This window comes from Podarcis muralis, chromosome 9 (genome assembly GCF_964188315.1).
Source record: "Podarcis muralis chromosome 9, rPodMur119.hap1.1, whole genome shotgun sequence".
Lineage (NCBI taxonomy): Eukaryota > Metazoa > Chordata > Lepidosauria > Squamata > Lacertidae > Podarcis > Podarcis muralis.
This window is the reverse complement of record NC_135663.1, coordinates 26552510-26579708: the sequence shown is the minus strand read 5'-3', so window position 1 is coordinate 26579708 and position 27199 is coordinate 26552510. Positions and strand designations below refer to the sequence as shown.

Genomic DNA, 27199 nt, shown 5'->3' with positions numbered 1-27199 from the left:
CAACCAACTTTGGTTTCACCTTTTTTACTTGTAAATGCTTAAGATGGCATATACTGACTGCTCCATCTTTGTGCTTTCAGAAACCAGTAATGTTGGTATAGGCAGCACCCCAACCCCCATTTATGTGGGGGTTACTTTCCGAGGCACCACATGTGTCAGTGAAATCACTTATAAATGAAATCCATTGAATCCATTGAAATCCCTGCAAACACCCCATTCTGCCAACATTTCATCCTTTTAGTGATGTTTTCAGTGACGTCTTTATGACCTTTCTGGGTCACTTCTGGGTTTGGTGCAATGTGCGTATAGATGGTCATGCACATATTGAACGTGCATAAACTCTGCCTGTTTCCTAAATATCTTTGGAACTAATGATTGAAAGCAGACATTTTTAAATGCACCTAAGTGCTTTCGTTGTGTGAAATGTCCCAGTTGAGACACTGTTTCCAAATCATTTGATCAAGTAGCACTACCCATGGTTTTAGTTCTTCATCCTGAATGAGATAATCTCTCTTCACAGATTTATTTCCTCAACATAGACTGATCATTTATCAGATAGACCAGGCTTCCTCAACCTCGGCCCCTCAGATGTTTTTTGGCCAACAACTCCCATGATCCCTAGCTAGCAGGACCAGTGGTCAGGGATGATGGGAACTGTAGTCTCAAAACATCTGGAGGGCCAAGATTGAGGAAGCCTGAGATAGACTTATCTGGGCTAAAGTGTTTTGAATCTTGTTGCACTTCAAAAAAAATCTGAGGATGGCAACAGCAAAAAAACACATTAAATACTTGTTTCCTTCAGGAAACTCATTCAAATGCTTTTGTAATATAGCTACAATATAGCTTTTGTAACAACTACAATATAGCAGAAGAAAGAAAGGAAAAAATGGTTAGCTCATGTTAACAATAAGAATAATCCACTAATTATCTAATTTAAATATGTAAAATATATTAATACAAACAGTCTGGTATAAGTCTCTTTACAACCATAAGGACTCGTAGGTTCCACTATCATTGTCCATCGATTGTTCCACACAATACCTGAATGTAAAAGTGTGTGAACATCTGCAAATATTCAAGGGTTTTTCCAAAGCAAAGTGAATATGAACAACAACTCCTGACTGAAAAGAAGACACCACAGAATATGCTGACATCATGTGCCCCAAAGAGGCATGTTCAGTATTACACCGCCAGTATCTCTTTTAAGTACTCCAGAAGTCTATTGCAGTGGGAGGGAGCATATGTCTGGCATTCTAAAAAAAGATGTCAATGTCTATATTTTCTCCATTCCAACAATTTGCTGCTTTGAGATGAGTCAAGACAGCTCAGGGTTGATAGGAATCTCCTCAAAGATATGGACAGGTTTTGGATCCAGAGATGTCTTGTAGAAGCAGAAAAGCGAACTGCCTCCAGTTTTCCTATCCTGCTGAAGTCCAAAGTCCCATGTCTCGTGCTGCTTTAGAGGTTCCACCAACCCTCAGCAGTGGCTTTTGGGGTGTGCACAGTGTCTTTAGTGGAGGGAGGAAGAAACGAGAAAAGCCCTGTTTTGTGCAAGTGGAGTTCTACTCATTCTTTTGTAAACTCACCCCTAGATCTGCTTTTGTTCCTGAGAAGGCTTAATTAAGAGCAAAGAAAACAGAACACAATAATCCCTCATGTTACATGCATTTGATTTGCACAGTTTCAACCATATGCTGTTGAAGGAGGCCTGGTTGAAATTTCAACCCAGAGAAGAGTGGAGAGCTTAAAAGCTGTTTTTGCGCAGGGTCCACTTGGAGTTACCTAGCATGGAAAGAGCTTTTAAGCACTGCCAATCTTGCTGGATACAAGGCGCAGGGATGCTCTCACAAGATGTCGCAGGAGCATCCCCAATGTTCCAGAGCCGGTGCCTTGAGCAGACCTCCCCCCCGCCCCGAGCAAGGGAAAGATCCTAAAAGCTCTTTTTGTTCCAGGTATCCCAAGTGGACCCGGCACAGAAATAGCTTTCAGGCTCTTGGCCTTGCTTGCTGGGCAAGGCCCTCTTGGCACACTGACTCTGGGAGGGCTAAGGATGCTTTCTCTCCCCCACTAGCTGTGGAGTGGCTCCAAGGGGTTAACTATACAGTGGTACCTCGGGTTACATACGCTTCAGGTTACATACGCTTCAGGTTACATACGCTTCAGGTTACAGACTCCGCTAACCCAGAAATAGTGCTTCAGGTTAAGAACTTTGCTTCAGGATGAGAACAGAAATTGTGCTCCGGCGGTGCGGCAGCAACAGGAGGCCCCATTAGCTAAAGTGGTGCTTCAGGTTAAGAACAGTTTCAGGTTAAGTACGGACCTCCGGAATGAATTAAGTACTTAACCTGAGGTACCACTGTACACGATTTTTGTGTATACTATATGCATAACCCTTGAAACCAAACCCCTGCATAAGATGAGAAGTTGCTGTATTTAATTTGGAAATAATAATGGTTGTGGGCAGTACCATTCCAATTACTAAAAAAACTCCAGCACTTAATGGTTTGTTTCTCTCCAAACAAAACATAGGAGGAAGTCAAGGAGAAAAACAAGCAATGAGTGCTGGTTCACTATGGTTTGTTTCATCCCAGCTTGGGAAAAAGAGAAGTGGGTCAAGCACACTTTGAGCAGCATGGTCAAGAATGCTTGTCTTTTGTTCGTTCCTAGTCAGTCATAGTTTGGCTTACCAGCTCATATAATAGATATTATTTAAATACAATCTGGAATGTAAAGTTTTGAAATTAATAGGGTGGAACCATTACCCAGAGTTAAATAAACACACTCCATCTGCACTGTATTCTGGCAAACTATGCTGAAGACTTCATAAAATCCAAGCTGGTTCATGAGTACCTACAGAATGAAACTATTTTAAACATTTGGAAGGTCAAGCTTTACATTTTACCTTGAGTTTGAAAAGTGCAGTTAATTGTAAAGCTGAGTCATTTATCCAAGGTCAGTCAAATGGCGTAGTATCTCCCAATTATTGTATCTATATAAGTGAAGGTTAGGACAAAATTGCTTCTTCTGAATGCAAGTTGTGAATCACTATGGAATGACAAATCTCTCTCTTTTTTATACACATAAGCACACTTCAAAGCTAGACATTGGCAGATTGATGTGTCACGGCAGTTTGACTGCTAAGATGAACTTCTTTCACCTTTTGCCAGTTGGGTGTACTTTCCAGAAGAGCCCGGATCAGCATAGAAGGTGAAGAGGTGGACAGGCCTTTGAACAGGAGGAGATTGTTGTTGTTTAGTCGTTGAGTCGTGTCTGACTCTTCGTGACCCCATGGACCAGAGCACGCCAGGCACTCCTATCTTCCACTGCCTCCCGCAGTTTGATCAAACTCATGCTGGTAGCTTCAAGAACACTGTCCAACCATCTCGTCCTCTGTCGTCCCCTTCTCCTTGTGCCCTCCATCTTTCCCAACATCAGGGTCTTTTCCAGGGAGTCTTCTCTTCTCATGTGGTGGCCAAAGTATTGGAGCCTCAGCTTCACGATCTGTCCTTTCAGTGAGCACGCAGGGCTGAATTCCTTAAGGAAAGGAGATAGGAGGGGACACACACACACACACACACACACACACACACACACACAGAGCGATATCATTATACACTGGCTTTCTAGTTTGTTTCAGAGAAGCAGGTGTTGTGGTGTTGCACTCCTTTGGGAGCAGTGCATAATATAACATAATTAAGTGTGATGAAGTTTACTTCTATGGAATTTTATCATCTTCCTTTTCCTCCCTCATAGCACTTAGCATAATCCATGCCAGTAATGTGAGACCAAATGCCCATGCAACACTGAAAGACTTAAAAGCTACCAGGTGTGTGTGTGTGTGTGTGTGTGTGTGTGTGTGTGTGGTTGTTGTTGTTGTTGTTTCTGATAAACCAGCTCTTAATTTTCCTTTTCTCTTCCATTCTTTGGAAAAATCCTAACATTAAAAGAACCTGTTTCTGTGTCTAAGATATCTGAAACATGTACACACAGAGCTCTGGCAGAGACCATTGAGTGTTGCCACTAGTCAGCATAGATAATGTAAGTCCTAGTTTTGTGTTCTGTGTATGTGCCTGCACCCATCTTCAGTATCTCTCCCAGAGTGATGCTTTTCAGTTTGTGTACCACACCACAGCATGCCACACTTCCCCCTTATCAGCCTGATTGATGGCCTGCTAAATTCTTGCTTCTAAGCAACAAATCCATATATTCATTTAATAAATTTATCTCTTTCCATCACTCTTCTCTAGCCCCGAACCCTTCAAAAGCAATGCAGTTGGGTGTTTCCGCTTCCCTTAACACAGCTTTGTGGCAGAACCTGTTTGCTGCATTAATATTCATCTTGTCTTGTCATGAGAGAGAGAAAAAGAGATATTTCCATACACAAATTAGGTCTGTTAAGAATAAATAATATGAAGGTAAGCTGTCATGGGAAAATTTATTTGTTTGTAGTGAAATATAACTGGCAGCATATCCACTTAAAAAAAAATTTTTTTTTGCCACAATACATTTGATGGCATTTCAGATACCATAGTCCTCCTTGTTGGTCTGGCGCAGATGTAACACTGGCTGTTTTCTAAACACAGTTTACAAATTAGGCATACACATATACATGCAAACACACCCCTTTTCCTTATAGTCCTAACTGTGATCAACATTACATCTGCAACATTAACCATGGTTAGTATAAACTAGATTTCACAGTTTAGTTGGGATTGTGAACCAGTGTTTGAACAGTTCTGCAAACCCTGGTTAATGTCATGGACTGGCTAGATGCAAAGGAGTGGTGGGAGGCACTGGTTGGGGAACCCCCAGGGAAGAAGGCTCAGAGCCAGAGGATTGGTGTTGGGGAAATGATGTGTGGTTAGAGGGAGAAGCTGGGATGAGGAGATGTCAGAAGCTGAAGCGGCAACAGGGTTTAGTGAGCAGGAGGAGGCTGTGGCAGAGGACACTGCAGACTCAGAGACAGGAGAGGAGGAGGAGCCAAGAAGCAGAGTGGGGGCAGGCTGCGGAAAAATCTAGGGTCTCCCCCTCCTGCTGTGACCAGCTTCCCTCCCCCCGATCTCCCAGAACACTCAGAGAAATGGGAGGAGTGGTGAGAGTCAAGGCGACAGAGCCTTAGGCCACTGTGAAAGAAACCAGGGGAGGCGCCATAGGGAGATGTGGAAGAGCTGGGACCTTCAGTCCTCACTGCTGCCCTACTGGGAAGAGTTACTGTGATCATTGGGCCTGTGGTGTTTCATTTTCTTTGATGTGTTATGGAAACAGGTAGACAAAAGAGGAGAGGGGATTGGAACCTGATGGGGGATGGCCATGCTCCTATGCGGGTGACTCCTCCTTTACAAGTCCGAGGCAAAATTGACTTTGCCAATCCTACATGGAGTTATTTTGTCTATGCACAGGTCTTTGTGAAAGCTGACATTCTAATTCTCCCGAGTTTGCCTACATTTCGCCCTCACTGGGAAGTGATAAAATCAGGAAAGCACTTCAGAGAGTCCACCTAAGAGCATTTACAAATGGCACTATTCTTTGAGATGAAGGAGCCTTCAGAGTTATTTTTGCACAAAGCATGAAGAGTGAGGTATTCTTCATGCTGGGGTAGTTTCAATGCAGTGGTGTCAAGTGGTCATGGTGCCATTGGGTGTCTGGTTGCTAGACAACAGGTAGGAACAGTAAATATGAATGACTGCCTGCTGCCACAGCTACTTTTCCCTGAAGCCTTAGCGTAGTGACCACTAGAAGCATCTGTAACATTTACCAATTTGCTTGCAATTTGTTAAGTTGATTCATAGCTTAATTAGTTTCTGTGACTGCATCATAATGTTTAAATTGTTCCCTTTCAAAGCCAGCATTGTTCTACCAACAGCATCTGTTCTGAATTTGTCTTTTAAATTTAATCATATTAAACTCCACAGATTTTCACACTGTCATCCACACAAATGCATAAATGTTTTGAAAAATCAAACAAAATATAAAACTGTGACATAACGTACACCAGCAATTTGCAATGTGCCTAGCTATAGTGTATTAGTAATTTTCCTTATGTCTGTTCTTCTGGACTACAGTTTGTGCTTCCTGCAATGGTTGAGGCACTTGTTCACAAAATCTATGCTTAGAAATAATTTCAGCTAAGTGAGAAATTAATAACCAATAATTCGTTTAGGCAAGAGGAAGCAGTGGCATTATTCAAATGAATTGTGTCTGTAAGGCACAAGTCATGTAGCTCAATGCTCCAGTAGCCTTAAAGAACATGGTGTTCATACTGAATGCACCCTTAACCTTGGTTATTGAAAGCTCTAATAATTGGCAATTTTAAAATAATTTACCTTGAGTAACCCTTTTTAGGTCAGCTAATATGAGTACCTTAAGGACTGCACTCTGAAGTCTATGAATCTCAGTATTTGATTTACTTACTACAAGTACATCTTTACAGGGAGGAAATACTTAACCTCTGATATAATCTTTATGGAGCTGTTAACTAGAGATGCAGCTTAAGAAAAAGATGAGGTAGGCCGGATGCCCTCATAAATTGCCAAATGGGGGAAGTTAGAAAATTATAGACTAGTATAGGTCAGCCTTCCAGATGTTTTGTACTTCCACATCAGCAGCAGATGGCATGTCAGGGATGATAGTAGTTCATTCCATGGAACAGCATTCCTGTTGAGATACGGCAGGTGCCCACTTACTGTACCTTCCAAAAACAATCGGAGATACTGTATTTTTGTTTCAACAAAAGCCGTATGAAAAGGTTTCCTCCACCTTAAGTGTTTATTTTGTATTGCTTTAGAACCCTTTTTGTCCTGTTTTTAAGCCTACCTTGAGCAAAACAACCAAACAAATAAATTGCAATATGTTTCTAGACAGACTTGACACATAAAAAGCAGTTTACAAATTAATAAAAAACACATAGCTGACCAAATAAAAACATCTGGAGAGCACCAGGCTGAGAAAGGCTGATCTAGATCCTAGGGAATGTTTTTGATGGGTTTCTTCAGTTTTGAAAGATTTGTCAATACGCTGACATCGAAAACCTAACCTTTTCAGAGCAGCCCTGAAAGACTGCATTTTGTTCTAGCAAAGCAGGGACAAAAAAATGAACGGTTGTGTAAAATGTATATATAGTCAGTGCATGCCTAAGCATGTATATGCTGCCAGAAATTCACTCCCTGCCACAGGATTCAGGAGGAGTTCCTTCCTAGTAAGTGTGGTTAGATTGAAACCTTGGTCAAAATAGCAAACAGTTATGATAAAATAATATTGTAGACTACCCCCTCTCCCCTAAAAAAAATGGTCAAGAGAGGAAACTATTATTTTCCATCAGTTCGTTCAATGTCATTTGTACACACAGTTTCTTGGAATCCAGTTTGTGTTAACTGAGTCATCCCTATTGTGGTAGGAGCCAGAATCTGGGATGTTGGAATAAATTTGAATTTAGACATGAAAGAGGTAACAGAGCCAAGGTTCTTTAGGCATGACTCATAATTTACAGGCTGTGGACCACATCTTTCAGTGGAGCTGGTTCCAGCATGAGGCCTGAAGTCAGTAGTAGGCTTACCAAAAATATGATTTAAAGATTCATTCCCGTGCCATTTTTTTTATTGCGGTATCTGATGCTGAAACCAAGTGTGTCCAGATTCTATGTGTGTATATAAAAGTAATCAATCACATATGATGTTTGGCCTGACTGAATGTCTGATGTGACTAGACATAACCAAACATAACCAAGAGATAGCATAACTGTAGATTGGCCTCAGCACAGGTCACTCTTGGGCAACTGGTATTTCCCCCCCTTCAAATTTAGAGCTCTCTTCTTTTTAGTTTATGTTTATGTGTTTTATTTGCATTGTTCAAAAATTGCATTAGAAAGCCGCATGTACACATGCACAACACACATGGTCTAAAAAGTTACAGACTGTGAATTTACAGACTGTGAAAAAGTTACAGACTGTGAATTTCTGCATGAATTGACATAAGGTTTAGACCTTGTAGGCGATTTAACACTGTTGACTGCCCACTAGGAAATCAGATCACGGAAACAGAAATACTTACCCAGATCCTTGGCACAAGTCCAGGTAAAGCAGTCTTGCAAAGTATAGCTGAGGATATTATCTACAGATACGGGAATTGTTCTGCCAAAACACAGGGAGAGGGGGGAGAATTATGCTCCCTATTTAAAGGGCTAGTTTCTCTGATTCTACAATGACCTTTCTGAAACAGGCATTAATAGGTTAGGTAACTGGCAGCATTGAAGTTGGGGGTCAAACCATATTTTAAGTAATCAAAAGAGTTTCAGAATGCTCTTATCAAGACGATTCTATATAAAAAAGCAGAGCACCCTTGCAAAATCTGATACGTTTTAAGTGGTGTTTGTTAGGAACAGCAATACCCTCTGTATGCTTCAGTAGGGGAAAGTCCCATTGAACTCAATGGGATTTACTTCAGAGTAGACACCAACATTTACTGGACTGTAAATCTTAATGTGTAAATTGTTTAATAGGAAATATTTTCCATAATTTTGTGCATGAAGATGACAACATAGGCCAATAATAATTTAGTTGATTGTCTGCGGCGCACTTCATTTTAATCTGACTTCTGGAGTTGATTTTTAAAAACAAGGCCAGAACAAGGTATTTTGACACCTCTGGCAAGGACACCTTAGTCACCTCTCTTGCAACATGTAATATGATAGATGATAATAAAAAGAACACAAAGTCTGCACATGACTTTTAATGCTCGTCTTTTTATTTTGCTGTTATAAAGCACCACAGTAAACATTTAACTGAAATGTTAATTTGTAGCATCATATCCTAAAATGTAAATAAGTAATGTTTAATACGTTTTTAGGCCTAATTACGTCATAGCGCTAAACCTTGATTTTTAAAATCCATGGCTTAGTGTTAGCTGTGGACAGTGTCTAGTACAGTGTTTCCCAACCGGTGTTCCGCGGCACACTAGTGTGCCGCGGAACGTTGCCTTGTGTTCCGTGGGAGGGAGGCGGGCGACTCGGGCGGCGAGAGGCGGGGCGGCTGCAGCGAGCACACGCGGGGCGGCGAGCGAGCTCCCTCCCATATCCCATCGCCGCTCGCTTCGGCCGGCCTACTGGAGGAAGGCGCGAAAACCTCGCGCATGCGCAGGCCTTCTGCCTGCGACAGCCCAGTAGGCCGGCCGAAGCGAGCGGCGATGGGATGTGGGAGGGAGCTCGCTCGCCGCCCCGCGTGTGCTCGCCGCCGCCGCCCCGCCTCTCGCCGCCCGAGTCGCCCGCCTCCCTCCCACGGCACACCAGCCTACCTCCGTGTGCCTTTGCCCAAAAAAGGTTGGGAAACACTGGTCTAGTAGCTCTACTGTGATTTGTTTACTCCCAGCAAATCGCTGTCTGAAGCCATGATTTTTTTTTGGCCTATGGTTTGTTTTAATTGTGGCTTGGTGTTATGTATGAACCAAGTACCCTTTCTAAATCAAGGTTTGATTGGACACAAAACAAAACTCCTCCCCCCCCAAGCTGGATTACAAATATGTTGTAGAGCATCTAACTTATTAGCCTGGTTCACACATAAATTTAAGCCATCATTTGTTTAACCAACCACAAGTTTGTCACTCAGTCAAGCAAACTATGGCTTTTTTTCTCCAAAGCTTGGTTTGTTTTCCAGCTGCTCTTGTCTTGTGCCTTTGTAACTTCCAAGGATTAGTTGTGGGGCATTCTTCCATTTTTAGAAGTACAGTGATGTAGCAGTAGATTTGCATTTGCCTTCTGTGGCGGGACTCCTTTAAAAATAATAATCCGTGGTACTAGATAATATCTTCTAGGATCCCCCCTCCCCCACTCTGTGTGTTGAGGGAGATTACAGTACATTTTGTCCTATAGCTAGGGCAGCTTTTGAGCCTGAGGTTCAGTCCTGGACAATAGTTTGGATACTAGGAGTCAAATCTAGACTGTATTTGTAATTACAAATGTGCTTCTAGTAAACACAAAGCTAGCCAACATACATCTGGGATCAGGAAAGAGAGTTTTTCTGCCAAGATGCATGGCCTCCAAAGATTTCTCTTTTTTAGAGTATACGTGCTGATGTCCCTGAAGATTCTAGCCTTTCTTTGCAGCCTTTTCCCTTTTACGTCTATATAAGCTAGTAGTCCGGGGATTTAAATGCCTGCTGGGGGATCTCATCCATCTAAAGAGTTTTTGTTTTTACAGTAGCAGGATAGTCTGTAAAGTGAAATGAGCCACGTTCCAGCCAGTAGTACCAGTCAATGAAGGCATAGTTAAAAAGCAATAAGGAATCCCTTGGCTATGATACACCATAAGCAAAACCACAGATTTTTATTTTTTATAAAAATAATAATCTGCTGGAGGGAGTGATTAGGAACCTTAACTTCACATTTTCATCTGTGCAAGTGTTATTTTTAGAAACGGTGTCAATGAGAAATGTCTTTTTTGCTCAGACATTTTTGGAATTGGAAATTGCATTAGTGTTTCGTGAACTGGAATTTGAATCTCCCTCAGACTGTGAATATGCAGGCACTGGAAACTGTCACAGAGGCAAAAGGATGAGGCAGGTAAAAGAGTAGTGAAGGCATTTTGGGTTCATGATGCCGACAGGTGCATCATTAGCGCTCACATATTTGCTCATCAGTGTGCATATGTCCCCAAAAGATGTCTGTTACTGTTGGAATTACTTGTACCAAGAAAAAGGTCATTTTCTTTTGCTACGATGGACTAGCATGGCCATTCCTTTATAAGTTACATCAAGAGTAAAACAAATAAATAAAACAACCAAGAAAGTAGAATTCCAGAAGTCATTCATTCTGCTTTGGGCCCCTGCAATAAAGTGGGAGATTTGAATGTTGCTTCTTGCTTAGGTGTTCTCTAAAGATACATACCGTATTTTTTTGCTCTATAAGACTCACTTTTTCCCTCCTAAAAAGTAAGGGGAAATGTGTGTGCGTCTTATGGAGCGAATGCAGGCTGTGCAGCTACCCCAGAAGCCAGAACAGCAAGAGGGATTGCTGCTTTCACTGAGCAGTGATCCCTCTTGCTGTTCTGGCTTCTGAGATTCAGATTTATTTTTTCTTGTTTTCCTCCTTCCTCCAAAAACTAGGTGCATCTTGTGGTCTGGTGCGTCTTATAGAGCGAAAAATACGGTATATTAGAATTCAAGTTACCTGGACATTTAGTATTAAACTAAAGGCTGCTATTGATTCTTCTACTCGGCAGACGCTGATAGAGATGTCTCTTTGCTCCTGCATTCCTGTGCTAAAAGGGGTGTGGGGGTGTATGAGGGGGAGGGAGGGAGGGATTGAGCAATCCAACCAAAAGAGTCAACAAGGGCTGTGCTGCGACATTCCCTGCCTTCTGAAGGGAAGGGCCATAGCTCAGTGGTTGAGTATCAGATTCAATTTCCACCATTTCCATGTAGGACTGGGAAATTAAAAACTGTGATTGCTTCTACATTGTCAGAGTAAGACAGCACTGAAGTAGACGGACCAGTGGCTCAGCAGGAGAGGTGGCAGGGTTTATGGAATCCCCAGCTATTTCACTTGTGGCTTGTGGATTGGCTGTTGCGCATTGCAGCTTGTGAATATGGAGTGGCCATCTTAGAATCATAGAATTGTAGAAGGGACCTCCCCTTGCTATGCAAGAATGTCAACCAAAGCATCCATGACAGAGGGCCAGCCAACCTCTGCCAAAAAAACCCTCAAAGGAAGGTGAATCTACCACCTTCCGATGGAGTCCATTCCACTGTTGAACAGCTCTTACTGCCAGAAAGTTCGGAATCTCCTTTCTTGTAACTTGAAGCCATTGGTTTAGGACCTTCTCTGGAGCACAAGAAAACAAGCTTGCTCCATGTGACAGCCTTTTAGATATTTGAAGATGGCTGTCATATATCTTCTCAGTCTCCTCTTATCCTGGCTAAACATACCCAGCTCCCTCAACTGATCCTCATAAGGCTTGGTTTCCAGACCTTTGATCATCATGGTCACCCTCTGCGGCACATGTTCCAGCTTGTCCATATCCTCCTTAAATTGTGGGGCCCAGAACTGGACATGGTACTCCAGTTGCTGTCTGAGTAAGACAGAATAGAGTAGTACTGTTACTTCCCTTCATCTGTACACTATACTTCTGTTGATACAGCCCAAAAGAGCATTAGCTTTTTTTGCTGTTGCGTCACACTGTTGACTGAAGTAACTTTTGTTGCAGAATGCTACATCATTATAGATTCAGGGCACATGCACTCATACTAATTACTGCTCGTTATAAACTCTTGACAATTGACTTTTGCTACTAAGTATTTGATGGTTTCTTGCAGATACTAACCTGGAAGATCTGGTTTTAAATTCCTGGCAGAATGACTTGCTTTGAGCCATGGCTCCATATGCCTCATTTCCCTGTAATTAAATTTGGATAAAGACAAAAGCCTACTTTGTCAGTGATGATTTCTAAGCCCTTTTGAGCACTGGATGTGATGATATCTATCTACTTGCACCCACCTTCTTTTGGTATAGCCTGCCATCCCATAATTTGTTAGATTAATGTGTTAGTATGGTCCTGCTGGTTGAGAATGGAGTAATAATGGCTGAATAGAGGTATAGAAAAATGAGACTGAGCGCTAGGAAAGTACTCAGTGGCTGATAAATACGTCCTTTGTTCATTCCTGTGTTGGGATCCTTTGGCGGATTAGTGCAAATTTACCTTTCTTTCTTTCTTTCTTTCTTTCTTTCTTTCTTTCTTTCTTTCTTTCTTTCTTTCTTTCTTAACAAATAAACAAAAAACCTCTTAATGCATGTAAGGCAAATAGTTAAAATCACTAGATTCCACCCTCCCCAATTTATTCAGTGATCACAGAGCACCTCAGATCAATTCAGTTTGCTTTTCTTAGCCTTGTTTTTTCAAAGCCTGATTGAATAGAAGTTCTGATGCAGTGTCCATCCACAAAAATAACTTGAGGCATGCTGTGTGCCCTAATTTGGGGGCTGTTGTTACTTTCATCCAGTGGCCTGTTAGAGAAAATTTGGCTCTCGTTGTGGCATCCGATTATTGGATACAAGCATCCATTGTGCTTTGTTGTATCTATGGGAAGTTGTCCTGGCAATAATGGCTACCTGACAAGTACTTGAAAACAGGATACATTAAGAAGATTGGTCTCTGCTGAGGAGGAAAAACACTTTATTAATGTCAGTTGTGCTTGATTATGTTAGAACAGTGGCTTACTTTTTCAACCAAAAAACCCCCCACCTCACCCACCCCTCCAAGTAAGGAATAAATAAAGGAAGACAATTTCAAACGTTTCCCTAGGAGAAGGTGATGTTTACTAAAGCATTTGGTTTGAGAAAATGCATTATTTGTGTAAAGTCCAGGAGCCAATGTTCTCCAGCCTTGGCCTTGTAGAAGGTTGGATTGATGGGGTTCTGTTCTTTCCGCTTGAAGCAATTGGGGCACCCAGCGTTCTGGACAGAAATCCTTGAGAACTGCCGGCTGTGGTGTGACTAGCCAAGCTGCTTTTGAATTCTCTAATAATCAAAGTCTAAAATTGGCTGCACTGTGAAATGTCAGAAGTATCATCCTCTCCAAAAGAGAAAATTAGGGCAGTTGGATTTGGTGACAGTTGCTGCATTGTGGGCTTTGGAGCCTTGAAAATCAAATCCTTGATTTTTATATCTGGCATTGATTTCTTGTACAGAGTTCAGTGTAATCAGTAAAGGAAGGTGCCGCACAATCTTAACAGTTTTGCTACTGATGTCCTCCCACAGTTGGATAGCTTTTAGAGAAACTTTGCAGAGGAGCAAAAACATCTATGGATATTTCTGCAGCCTCATCCATGTTTCATCTGTTAATGTTTTCACATTATTTGATAAACAGGTCTGTTTTGCCCAGACCTGTAGAGCCACACAAACAATTCCATGGGAATTTGGATTTCCATGTCCCATGGGTAAACCTCATCTGAAAGCAAGGGCAGTTTCAGAAGCAGTTTGTGAACTCTCAATCTCTCTCTGTGCCCGCGCACATTGTTGAAAGGGGAAAAGGAAAGTAGAAAAAATTACTGGATGCCTGCAAGCTCCTGAAGCAATCCTTGATGCTAGACTACACATTTAAAATAGAATCTGTTGCTTATAACGTGGCTGCTCCTTGAATGGAGTGCTTTCGATTGTTCTGAATGAAAATGAAAGATGAAGGTAATATATCATAGAAGTCTCAGACCTTTCAAGGAAAAAAAAGAGTTCATTGATCAAAGACAGTGTTATTGTGTGATCCTCTCCAACCACTTACCAACTTTTCTCTTTTAAGTATTTGCATTGCCTTGAAATATGCATACATGCAATTTACAGTAATCTTAACATTCAGATCTAGTGCATACTTTATGTCTGGTGGATTATAAACCAAAGTACTGTTCAGCTTAACTCCATATAAGACTCTTTCTGTTTAGTGCTTTTGATAACCTGATTGCAACAATTGGCAACAAGGATAAGGTAATCTATGGCTCCTAGTCAATGTAGCTTTGTATCCTCTCCAGTATCAGTTCCTGGGGAACTTGGACAGAAGAGTGCTGTCCTCCTTGTGGGCTTCCTATACACATCTGGTTGGCCACTGTGAGAACAGGATCCTGGTCTAGATGTGCCTTGGGCCTGATAGGGCTCTTGTGTCCTAGGGGAGGGGGAGGGGCTGCTCATAGACATGAAACAGACAAGCACAAGACTTAACACGATGTATCTGTTGTTGGATGCTACTAGGTGAAGGTAGGGATGCAATTTGGACGCTCCTCACCTTTTAAAAAAACAAGCTGGCACATACAGGAGAAACCTAGAGTTTTCTTCTTGTCATGCATGTTCTGTGTGTCTAGAGCAGGGGTTGGCAAAGTTTTTGTGGCTTGGGTTGGTTCACAGTCCCGCAGACACTGCGGTAGGCTGGAGTGTGTGCGTGCACACGCATGCACAAACGCTATTTCCAGAGCTCTTTCTAGCGCTGAGGAGGCGCGTGCAGCTTCCCATTGGCTAAAGGAGCTTCCTGCAGCCAATGGGAAGCCGGCCAGAGTCGCAGAAGGCAGTCCCTGCTCTGCTCCGCGCCGGTTTAGCACAGCCCATAGGAGCCAACCGAGCAGGCGGCAAGGGTCCCCGAGCGATCCCGAGCGGTCGGCAGGGGTCCATGGGCTGGTTAAACGACCCCCATGGAGACCTGATTGTGCACATGCAGTACCAAGATGGCATAGCAAGCAACAAGACAAATAATCAAGAACATTAAACTCATACATCCCTCTTGCCGTGCGGGTCAAGCTGTCCCAGTACTGATGAGTGCAGTGCATGTGCAAATCCAGCCAAACTGCCCTGCTGATGGAAAACTGATAAATAAAGTGAAACCATCTGGCAAGGAAGGGCCCTTGAAATAAATAAGGAAAAGGGTTGAGCAGCTACTAGACTCCCACCCTTCTTCCACTCAGGCTTATAACCTGTCTAGGCCAGAGGAGAGCAGAAGGTAAATTGGAGTCCACTGGTAGATCTCTGGGCAATTTGAAATAGATCTCCAAGTATTTTTGGCTTCCAGTTGCAAATTACAAAAAGACTTCTCTCCTTTTTTGGGGTAATTTGCAGAAAACCGGAGTGTATTTTTGTGTGAAACAATTGCAAGGCCAATTCTGATAATGAAAGCAAATATTTGGTCTGGGATATGTGCCTCACAGGCATTCTGTTCCTTTACACCAGCCCTACAAGCCACTCTCTTGCATTTGACTCTAGTTGGTGAAACTTGAGGGTCTAGACTAGATAAAAAACAAAAAACAAAAGCAAGTAGATCCCGGAAGTCTGGTCACCCTCTGGCTCAGGCTACTTTTGCTTTAAAAGAAAATGCAAACAAGGAGAAACAAACCACAGAATTCCTTTTAACTGTTAGCTTGGCCATGAGAAGTTGTAGAAGTTGCAGAAATGCCAACCTGATTGCATTTCCTGGTTTGCCATACCTCTGGCAACTTGACCTAAAGTACCATTTGCCGTGCCCCGCTGAATAAATCTTGGAAGTTGCGGTGTGATTGCTTAATAACAGATGACTCAGAGGAAATCATGAGCTATTCTCAGACAAGCAAAAAATTAGGCTAAAGTTCAGAAAATAATTCACTTGTAAATTATTTGCTCCATCACAAGTAATTGCAGCACTCTTTGATGCCTTTGTTTTGCTAGTTATAATATACTCGGCTTGGTTGCACTCCAAGCTGGCTTGATTTCAGGAACCCATAGTGGCTTGCCACTTACAAGTTTTCCCCCCCTCCTTACCTCCCACCTCAAGAGATTTATGTACCTTGGGTTACATACGCTTCAGGTTACAGATGCTTCAGGTTACAGACTCTGCTAATCCAGGTTAAGAACTTTGCTTCAGGATGAGAACAGAAATCATGCTCTGGCGGTGCGGCGGCAGCAGGAAGGCCCCATTAGCTAAAGTGGTGCCTTAGCTTAAGAACAGTTTCAGGTTAAGAACAGACCTCCAGAATGAATTAAGTTCTTAACCCGAGGTACCACTGTACTTTAACATGGAAGTTGTTAGCAAAACAATTCTAGGCCATCAAACAGATCATGTCATACAGAAACTTGGTATAAGTCTCTCCTAAATCTCTTCCCCTCCCTGCAAGTGTTATGCATGTCCGGGCACATTAAGAGTTCCTATAAATTCTGCTGTATACAAAGCGACGCTGAAAGAAACTTGGATAGGAGCAGTGAGTGGGTGCCGAAGTAATTCACACTAAAGTTTCTAGATTTCTATGACAGAAACACGCAACGGGGAGCAGCGGAGATGAGCTTCCTATTCTCATTGCCCTCACAAGAGAGAGGCAGATCTTCTGAAACTGAAAGCTGTAGATCCCTGGAAAATAAGAATGTTAGAACCCTGGGAAACCAGTGTTTTATAATGCTTAGGGAGCCTCCATGAGGACAGAAGGCTCCCCATTTCAGAAGAGTTGCCACGCACTATTCTAACCCCACCCTTACCCCCAGCAAAATTGGTTTAACAAGTTGGATTACTTTGCAGAGCTGGTATCTCAGGTCTGCAATCCCATCCATCCCCTTCAGTGTGGGTAAAATAATGCTGTACTGCAAGGGGAGGAGATAGTGTGGAAGACGGACGCACAGCCCTGATAAACAAACCACGATGTAGCCAATAGTCATGACACCTGAATTGGGCCAGTGTCTTGTCAAAAGTCACACAGTAAATACCTAAGAAGATTTGAAATGGGAATCTCCTAGCTCATTCTCTTGTCCACTAAACTAAGCCTTGGCGCCATCCGCACTATATATTTAAACACTATTATACCACTTTTTAAACAGTCATGATTTCTCCCCAATGAATCCTATTTTTGTGGGGTGCTGAGAGTTGTAGGGGACTCCTGTTCCCCTCACAGAGCTACAGTTTCTAAAGATGTTTAACATTCAGTCCCTCTTACATGGGAACTCTGAAAACCGTGGCTCTATGCAGGGAATACAAGTGTCTCGTAACATCTGTCAGCACCCTTAAAAACTACAGTTCTTTGGGGGAAGCCAGGACTTTTGATGTATAGTGCGGATCGACACTTAATCTAGAATTGAGTTTAGAGACAGCACCCTGGCACAATAACTAAGTTTATTCTGCTTAAAGAAAGTTGTGAATTAAGTAGATCTTTCTAAGTCACCATGGCAGATGGTTAGAATACAGTATTTATAGGAATTTCAAATATGCAAAGGGCACTATGTACATTCCATGATCATGTTTCACTTTGCATCAGTTCTTGTTTTATTCTCACGCTAAATAAAAGACATGGTTATTCCTGCTAAAATTATTAATCTATTTTTTTATTATTATTATTTCCTGCAGATCACCAGAAATTGGAAAGAGAAGCTAGAATCTGTCGCCTTTTGAAGCATCCCAATATTGGTAAGAATGCGGACAATACACAGCCATGTAGAATTTTTTTTACAGGAGAAATGCTACAGTATTAGTCTCAGAGAAATAAGGCAGACCAAAGAGATGAGTTTGTGCTTGTACTGATGTGATCTAATACCAGTGCCAGAGCATTAAAACTTTTAATTTACTAAGAAATTTCTGCATATGTTGAGAAATGCAAATATTCACATTTCAGTAGGGAAGGGATGCAAAACCTTGGCCCTGTTGATATTGCTGGACTCTAGCTCCAATCATTCTTGGCCAGCATGACCAGTGGTGAGTGATCAAGGGAGTTGTAGCCAACAACACCTGGAAGGGAAAAGGTTCCTCATCCCAGACCCAGCTGTGCTACCCAAGGAATAAAGAAAGGGAAAGAATTGTTGAGTAGTAGGCTAGGTGTTAGAAATGAAAAGGACAGCTCTGACAGCTCAATGAGATGCAATTTTCACAACTCTATCAATACCTAACAAACCTCCCACCCATCCTTTTTCTTACCTTTTCACCTGTCCTATGCAGGGGCTATAAGCTAATGTGGCAATGTGTGGCAATCAGCCATATCAGCACAGTTGTCTGCAATATAGCAAGAGTTTTAAGATCGCTACAGTAGAGCTTCTTCTTTGAATTAGAGGGTATAAGTCGAACCAAGCTTGTTTTCATTGCTGAATTGGCTTGGAGGGAACAGGACACATACCAAGGCCTGTGTGGAACTTTCTGAAGAATTTCTGAAGAATTTGTAGCAAATTGGGCTCATGTTTCTTTTTTGCTTTGTGCTGTTGTTTTTTCATTGTGTTGAGATAAAAGCATTGTCCCTAAGCTCTGGCATATTATCTTATGCTTTCTAGGCCAGTTGTTTGGGGTTTTGGTGGTTTGTGTCACTTTGAAGATGTTCATGGGCCTAGCGAAGTCATTGCTCAGCTCTGGGCCTCTGGTGAACACTTCAGCAGTTCTTATGTGTGTGTTGATGTTTGTTTTGAGATTGCAAGGCCTTAGCCGAAGTCCATGAAAATTTGAAGTTGGTGGGCAGTTCAAAGCAACTATCTGCTGCTATCTTGCTGTTTAGTTTGAAAAAAAAAGATATATGCTTTTGAATGTGGCAATAAAGGCCCATCGTTTTTCATTTTGATGTGTACTGGCTAACTCTATGGGATGACTATGTTGTCAGAAATTTGCAGCAATATAGTTTAGTGTGGCAGTGTCAGAAATGTCCTGTTCTACTTTATTTATTGCCTCTAAGCCCTTGAATGAAATGTTTGTAGGGGGCCATGTGCTGTTTCTCACCTTGCTTCTGTTTGGGCAGGAAGAAAGTCAGAGATACTCGAGGGAGGAAAGGACCCCTCTACCTTACAGCATCTTCTCGCTGTGGGTATACATGCAAGCACCCTTCCTCATTTGTTTACTGTATGTGTTTATGGGAAGTGGATTCTGTCCGCTGGCCACATCTGTTGACGTATCCCTGCTTAGCCATGCACCCTTGGCAGACACACATTTAGCACTGGTGAGAAAAGGACAGGCATTTGCACAGCTTCTCTACTATGGATCAGTCAGCATTCCCAGTTTAAAGGAATAGCCTTATGTGTGTGGTTCTTTCTCATGGACACCATACTTGTGGCAGCTACGGGAGGGGTACCTAATGGGCTTGCTGGGTATGTGGCCAGCAGGAACAATCCTGTTCTCCTTTCACACATTAATGTGGGAAGGGTGCTTGTATGTACACCCACAGTGAGACGCTACTATAAGGAGGAGAGGGAGCTTTTTCTCTCATCCCTGACATCCTTCAATATGTCTGGCATTGGTGCTTGCAGGCCGGCCACTTGCCCTCAGTACAACTATCCCCATTCATACTGACCTTCTGGGGATGCAGCTGATCAAACATCTATACAGAAGGTGGGATTAGATTTGAGGCCTGCTTTATTATAAAGCTAATATTTGCCTATTTGGATAATACAAAAATGATTTTATCAGTATGCCTTGGTTCTTTAGAGATTTGGACTTTCTGCATTTAAGTAGTACAGCTTCCGTATTAAAAAGTGATGGAGCCCTCAAAAGAATCAAGCTGCTGTTTAGGCAGTGTTTTCTTTTATTTATTCCTTTACTTCATAAAATTTATAAACCGCTTAATTGTAGAAAAACCTCAAAGGGGTTTACAAAAACAATAAAGCAGTAAGATTATTGGTAATACTGCTATTGCAACGGCATTGTTTATCTGGTAAAATTTTTGAGCCCACTTTCAAAGCTGCCAAGCCTCATTAAGTTGGAATAGGAGGGTGGATATTTTCTTTATTGCTTACTGCAAAAATAAAGATACTAAAGCAATGTTTCATTGCATTCTGCCAACCAAGAGCTGGTTAGCACAGTACCTATTCTAATCACAGGAGTATAGGATAAAAATGTAGCATGTAAACAGAGCAACAGTGGACATCATGAACGGCAGTCCCCTTGATATGGTAGGGCTAAATTGAAAAGGCGCATGTGGGAAATGGGACATGCAAAAAAAGTTTCACTTTTAACAGGACTTGAAAAATGAACTGAGCAGTGTCAGAAATCAGACTTTACAAATATTCTTGTACTGTATTCATTGTAGTTATCCAGGGTTGTAATGATGCTGGGGGGGGGGGAGCTAGAAGAGAAGTAGTGGGAAATTGCTCTTTTTGTAGAGTCTACTTTTTTCTGCGCATGGAATTTCATTTCAAAGTACCTTAAATTATATGCAGTGGAGAGAGAAGGGGGGAGAGAGAGATACAAAGGGCTTAATTTTCCCTTTTATGTTGCTTCCTTTTTGCTTTCTGGTAGTCTTCGATTTCTAGAATTAAGTGGAAAGAATCTCTGGTGCAAAAAAATGGGGAAGGAAACCCATTTTTCTTCTTCATAATAAAAACACATTCCTGAACTTTCCATTTTCTGGCCTGCTTCCATTTGGAATGTGCTTTATTTTCCATGTTTGATTTGTAAAAAAGAAATCCTTTTATCTTTCCCATTATGCTAGCCCAATATTGTTCTTGTAGCTTCGTGTTGGCATGTATTCCTTGGTTTCATTTTGTAATCACTAAAACCTGTGAGATTCCATTAATTAGTCAGGCAGCTATACAATTTTCTATTTACTATTTTAAAATAAAATAAAATGTTGCTGTAACATGTTATATAACAAATAGTAAAAATGTATTGAGTTCCAGGTGGAATGAAAAACTGCTGTGGCTTGCATATTACATGCTATAAGAGCTGTAAAATTATTATTATTATTAAGAGCTTTCAGTTTCTGGATTGTAAAGTAAAATGCCTTACATACCTGTGTGTTAGTTACATCAGTACATCTTATCAATGTAGCTTGTAGCCTTCAGTAGCAATACCTGTGTCTGGCATTAATAATTTTGTGTTCAAGTAAACAATATGTTGCAGCAAACTAATCAACGTAAAACATGTTCTCCGATCTTCCCTGTTTTCTGAGTAAAACACTGCCTATGTTTTCCTTTCTTTATTTTTTAAAGAAAAGTATATGATCATCCTTTCCAGTTTTTTGAATTTTTGAATGAGTTTGAATTGAATTTAATACACAAGATCTGCAACAAGAGAATGGGCCTTTTCTGTGGTGGCTCCCTGACTGTGGAATGCTCTCCCCAGAAAGGCTTGCCTGGCGCCATTGTTACATGTATTTAGGCAAAAACATTCCTCTTTACCTGGGCCTATGGCTATTAAATAAGCTGTGGCCCGTGAAAGTGTGTAGGGAAGGGAAAGGAAAGGACTGTTATTATGATGGCTACGTAATTATTAGGCTGTGTGTCAGTATGGTTTTTATTATGTTTTTATCATTGATGTTCTGTAAAGTTTTTCTAATGTTGCAAACCACCCTGGGATCTTCTAATAAAGGGTGATATATAAACTGAATAAATAATAATAATAGATCTAGATCTAATAGATCAAACATTCCATCTTTGTTGTGATCCTATATTTGCCTACTCAGAAGCAAGCCCCATTGAGTTCAATTGGACTTCAAGGTAAATTGATTGCCATCTTAGTTTTCTTTTTTCCCATTAAAAGAAGGTATTTGGCCATTTTAACCACACACCATGTCTGGAAGAGAGTAGCCAAAGCAGTGTCTAATTCCCAGCTATGAAGATTAGGGTTAAGAGGAAAAGATCATATCACAGAACCATTACCATCCTAGCTAGGCATGAAATTATATGCATGCGATGAGGGTGCGCAGGGTAAACTTGTTTTTCAGGTGAATGTGATCACAAAGCCTTCTTTTCACTCATGCATTGATCTCTTCTATGATTTTGCCGGTTAGGCTTGCTTAGTTTATTTTTTTTCAGAAGCAATTAAAGCCTTTTAACAATGAGGACTTGGGAAAAAATGAGGGAGGCAGAGAAGCTAAAAGGGAATCAACTGCCTGATTCTTAATGTCCTCCCTTCTGCTGTGTACAGAGGGAAATAAACAGTTAGTTGACTTTAGCAAATGGAGCTACTCTTTCATACTCCCTGGTGTATGAAAGATATGTCGTTCATGTGTATCATTTTCTCTCAGATTTCTTTCCTCTAGTCTAGACCACTCAAGGGCCATTCTTGGCCTTGCCTATGATTGTACAGCGTTGACAGAAATGTGAACCAGCCTGTGTATTGTCAGACTACAGATGGCCAACTTACCTTGTGGGGAGGTTTCCTCGTTTCTTAAACATGTTCCAAAGCACTGGTCTTCAAACCAGTAGATTGGGGCCAGCTACTGGGCCACATCCTGATTTAAGCTGGGTTGCTACTGCAGTACAAGTACATGGTTAAAAAGATTAAGAAACGAGTCTCCAAAGCTTGTTTGGGTTAAATGAGAGCTCTGGTTTTGAAAAGGTTGAAGACTGTGTCATACAGCAATACAGGTGACTGTGGGTTTTGCTTGAACAGATAGATTGTTGTTGTTGCTTTATCCCTAGTTATGTACATTAGATTGAAGACAATAGGTTCTACCTGTTCCTCCACTGCAGCACTTTGCCACTACATTTTGCAAAGAGGTGTGGCTTAAAACAACGTGCTTTGGGTAGTGAGTTTTTGTCTTTAAACAGCGTATTAGACACACTGTTACATTATTGAAAGTTAACAGCTCTGGGGAGCCAATCAAAGGGTTGTCCCTGGTGCTGCTGTTCCATTTGGGCAACAGACTTCCGTTTGCAAAGTGGAATTGCCCCTTCTCTCCCCTGCGCAGCCTCAGAAGTTTGTTCCAAAGGGTTGGGAGATCCCCTGGAGCTGATTTTGAGGGCACACTTGGAGAGGAGTAGGAGAGGAAGTCCTGTTGCAGAAGCAGAACTTTGTTTCCAGAGCATGTGATCCAACCCTTTGAATTCTGGCATGCTCACCCTGCCTTACCTTTAAGCTATAGCTTAGAAAACCTTGCTGCAGTCTGTTTTTAAATACTATTTTTCTTCTTCTTCCTGGGCCTAATTGCAATTCCAGAAGCCTGATTAATGTTCTGGCACATTTGAACACTTTTTTAACTACTTGATCCAGCAGAGAAATGGCGTGACTTTACCAGTGCTAGAATGTCCAACCCAAATACTGTTTAAACATGTTAAACAATGGGTTTTGTGAGTCCCTGATTGAAAATGGCAGCATGCTTAACTACAGAGCACTTCTAGATGCGTGTGTGCGAGCATGGATGCCTCGGAGCCTCTCACAAAGCTTAATGTGCCATAGAGCAGAGCAAGTGCGCCAGCTACTATTTCAGATAAAATGTCTGAAATGAAAGGAGCCAGAGTTGCATCTTAAAGGCATATCCAAAGAGACAGGAACAAATGCCACAGAGCAGTAATAGCTTCTTTCACTGAGAGATGACCTCTGCTATCCATTGTACTTCGAAAAAATGCAGATGACACTCGGTTACCATAATCCTGAAGAACCTTGTTGTGTTTAGCTATCGGCCCTCCAGCAATGAGTTCTGTGTTGTGTGTTCCAGCAAGCTCTCTTTGAAAGTAACACACATGCTATGCTGCCTGCCAGAAGACCCAATTTAATAAGAAAAGAAAAGAAAGAAAGAAAGATGTAGACTAAATCCTTGGATGTTTCTACTGACCTATTTGTTTTCTTCTCATACAATTTTTGTTTACACACACACCACACACAATTTTTCCCCCTCGCAACATTGCTTTCACGGTTTGAAAGTTAAACTGTGAGTGGTTTTCGCAATGTCCCTCCTCTTATGTTCGTGGAACAATGAAATAATAATAATAATAATTAATAAATTTATATACCACCCAGCTGCCTGGGTTGCCCCAGCCACTTTGGGTGGCTTCCAACAAATTAAAACATCAAACACAATAAAACATAACACACATTAAAATCTTCCCTATACAAGGCTACCTTCAGATGTCTTATAAAAGTCAGATAGTTGTTTATTTCCTTGAGATCTGAAGGGAAGGTGTTCTGTTATTTTAGGGTATGTTCCTATTTGTAGTTGAATGGACGAATGAAGCTCAGAATGCATTAACTTCTTACAAGGTGTAATTTTTAATAGGCTATATTTTGATCAGTCAAGGTTGCAATTCTAAGCACATGTATGAGGAAATAATTCGATTGACCTTGGAGGACTCTGCTTCTAAATAAACATGCTATGTACCATGCAGGCATGTAGAAAACAGGTCTCCTAAAGAAGCCATAGACATTATGCTTTTGGGGGATACTTTTCCATTGGAAAAAAAAATCCAGCTTTGACTTTAAAACCATTGCCATGTTTAATACACTGCACACCCTAGCATTTCTATTTAAGCCACTTCAATAGGGCCTGTGTCATTGAAGTGCTTTGAAGGTCGAGGTACTTGCTGGTGGAAGGTTGTTCTTGCAGCAGAAGGTCCCGAATGCTCTTTCATGCCCCACTTGTGGGTGACTAATAGGCTGATGCTCAGCAAGTCGCTCATTAACCAAATGAAAAACAGCCAGCGGACCTGATTGGATACCTGCCGAAGTCTTCAAAGTGGGTGAAACTGAACTTACACAGCAACTTCACAAGCTCATCGAAAAAATCTGGGAGAGAGAAGAGATCCCAACAGACTTTAGGGATGCCAAAATTATCAAGTCTGTTTTTAAAAAGGGGACAGAACTGATTGCAGAAACTATCGAGGCATCTCTCTGTTAGCTGCAGCCGGCAAAATTCTTGCAAGGATCTTAGCAAACTGTCTCTTAACAATATCCGAGGTGACCCACTGCAAACGGCATTTTGAGGAGATGAGATAGAAGCCTTAGTCTTTTACCTTTCACCCCCATGGTCAAAATGTTCCTCCTGTAAAACTAGTTGTTGTTCAAGGCCTTTATATTGCCAGGGCAGGATTGAGTTTGAAAGGGATTTGGGGACAGTCATAATTCTGAGTCTCCCCCTTGCTTGAAAAACTTATGACATTGATCATATTTCCTTTACTGTTATAGAAATTAAACCAGATCCAAAAAGCCATTTACAATATTCAAACACTTCTGCCAGTGCTCCACTAGAAGCCTGCAATAGAGCTGAATGGTTCTGAGTTATCAGAAGTAGAGACAGGTCTATGGGGAAAAACCACATTTCACTAACTCACTTCCAAGCTTTTCTCCCTAACAATTAGGACTAAGGATTTGCACTCATTTCCCACAAACAGAAGTTGTGTGCTGTGCAAGGGCCTGTCTGGCCCTTGCTTCCATTAAAGTATAGTGAGAGTTGAGTTCTCAAAAAACATGTGCATGTAATTACATCTTTGTTACTTATATCACATGCCAGAATTGTGTTTAACGACCTAAAAACTAAAGAACGACACATTTCTTGTGAAAGGTCAGTGTTGTGTCATCTGCTATGTTAATGTAACTTCTTTTGTAATGAAGCAAGTGTTTTCAATCACTTGAAGCTGGTCGCTGATCAATTAGGTTAGTGTTCATTTATAGGTAGGTTACCGGTGGTAAAAGTGAAAGAGCTGTGCTCAATAAGTGATGAAGTGATGCAGAGGACCTCAGGAGTATTGCTATATGGGTTCTGAATGGGTAATATTCCTTTAAGGATTTGATTCCATACAATAGGATAATAATACCTTTTGATGTTGTAACTGAGATAAAATCAGGGTCACTGGCCGTTATAATTCTTCTAGCAGATAAGTACATACTTAGGTTGGAGTTACTTGGTAGTAATCCCATTGAACTCAATGGGACTTTCTTCTTAGTAGATACAGACATGTTGATTATTTTTATTAAGCCTGTGGTGTTCAAGAGTTCTTAACATTTCCTCAATTGTGACCTTAGGATTATCTGCACTTAAGATCATTAACTGACTTAAGAGTAAATTCTCAATTCAAGATAAATATAGTCTACTCAGTACTGTAGACCAGAAACATGGCCCAACTGTTTTGTTGAAACTGGGCCGAAATCATGTAAATGCCAGTTATTTTGTTTGGTAGAATTACACCTCAGTTAAGATATTTTGGACCGGAATCAATATCCACCCAAAGTTTTAAATACCTAATGCCTTCAGCTATGAGGTGTCCAGAATATGCTTAAACGTCTTCCTTTGAAATCTGTGCTCCCTCAAAGTGATGGAGTAGTCTGGCATCTGAGATTTTGTCCAAAATGGAACCAGATATAAACAGAGGGTTTTAAAATAAAAGCAGTTCAAACTTATATAGGAAAGTTACTATGAATGTACTAGTGATGACTAAAATTGTACTGGCAAGGCATTAGGAGTTGTATACTGTTCCATCTTTGAGGGAACACCTCAAAGAGGTCTGGCAACAAGCCAGAACAGAAAATAAATGTCAAACTCTTAAATCAGGTTAGAAATAAGCTTGCCGTCACAACAGGATCATGCAGATAAGTGACTGAGATGTCTTAATTACTGGAATGAAAACTGTGAATGCGGGCATTCTGCAAATCATTTTACTTTCTATTTGGGGAAAAAGAAAAATAAGAAAGCGGTACATGGACTCCTCAATATGCACATTGGAATGTGCTGAACTGAAACCAGCAAGGAGGTGCCAGCTCAATGTGAGACTTCATTTCTGTCACCCTCATGCTTTATTAAGTCATTGAACATTCCTGTTGCCAGCTGTCAGTTTGATGGATTCTGGAAGCATTTCCTTTATCTGGGTTAGTGAAAATTCGGCTTCCGACATTGTTGTGTGGGAATTGGCTGCAGAGCACTGATAACTGGAAGTACAGTACCAAATATAGCAACAGCCCGTTTTCCTCCCTTCGTCCTAAGACAAATGCTCTTGCATCCTCTGAGCAGGTTCTAAAAAGTGTCACTTCACAAAGGTCTTCATACATTGTGTGTGTGTAAATGTGAAGGGGAGTGGGGATGAATTCTGGCCTATTTATGAAAAAGCTACG

General features: G+C 41.4%; 1 protein-coding gene across 12 annotated transcripts in view; it reads left to right on the top strand.

Annotated features, from left to right (window-relative positions):
• Window positions 1-27199, top strand: part of CAMK2D (calcium/calmodulin dependent protein kinase II delta) — a 144564-nt gene that overhangs the window by 38523 nt on the left and 78842 nt on the right. For 11 of the 12 annotated variants that reach the window (XM_028745266.2, XM_028745268.2, XM_028745273.2 and 8 more), the window contains exon 3: window positions 17816-17875. The exons of the other annotated variant lie outside the window; for it this stretch is intronic. In XM_028745266.2, coding sequence (XP_028601099.1) covers window positions 17816-17875 — 60 coding nt within the window. The remainder of the gene's footprint in view (window positions 1-17815; window positions 17876-27199) is intronic. 12 annotated transcript variants of the gene reach the window in all.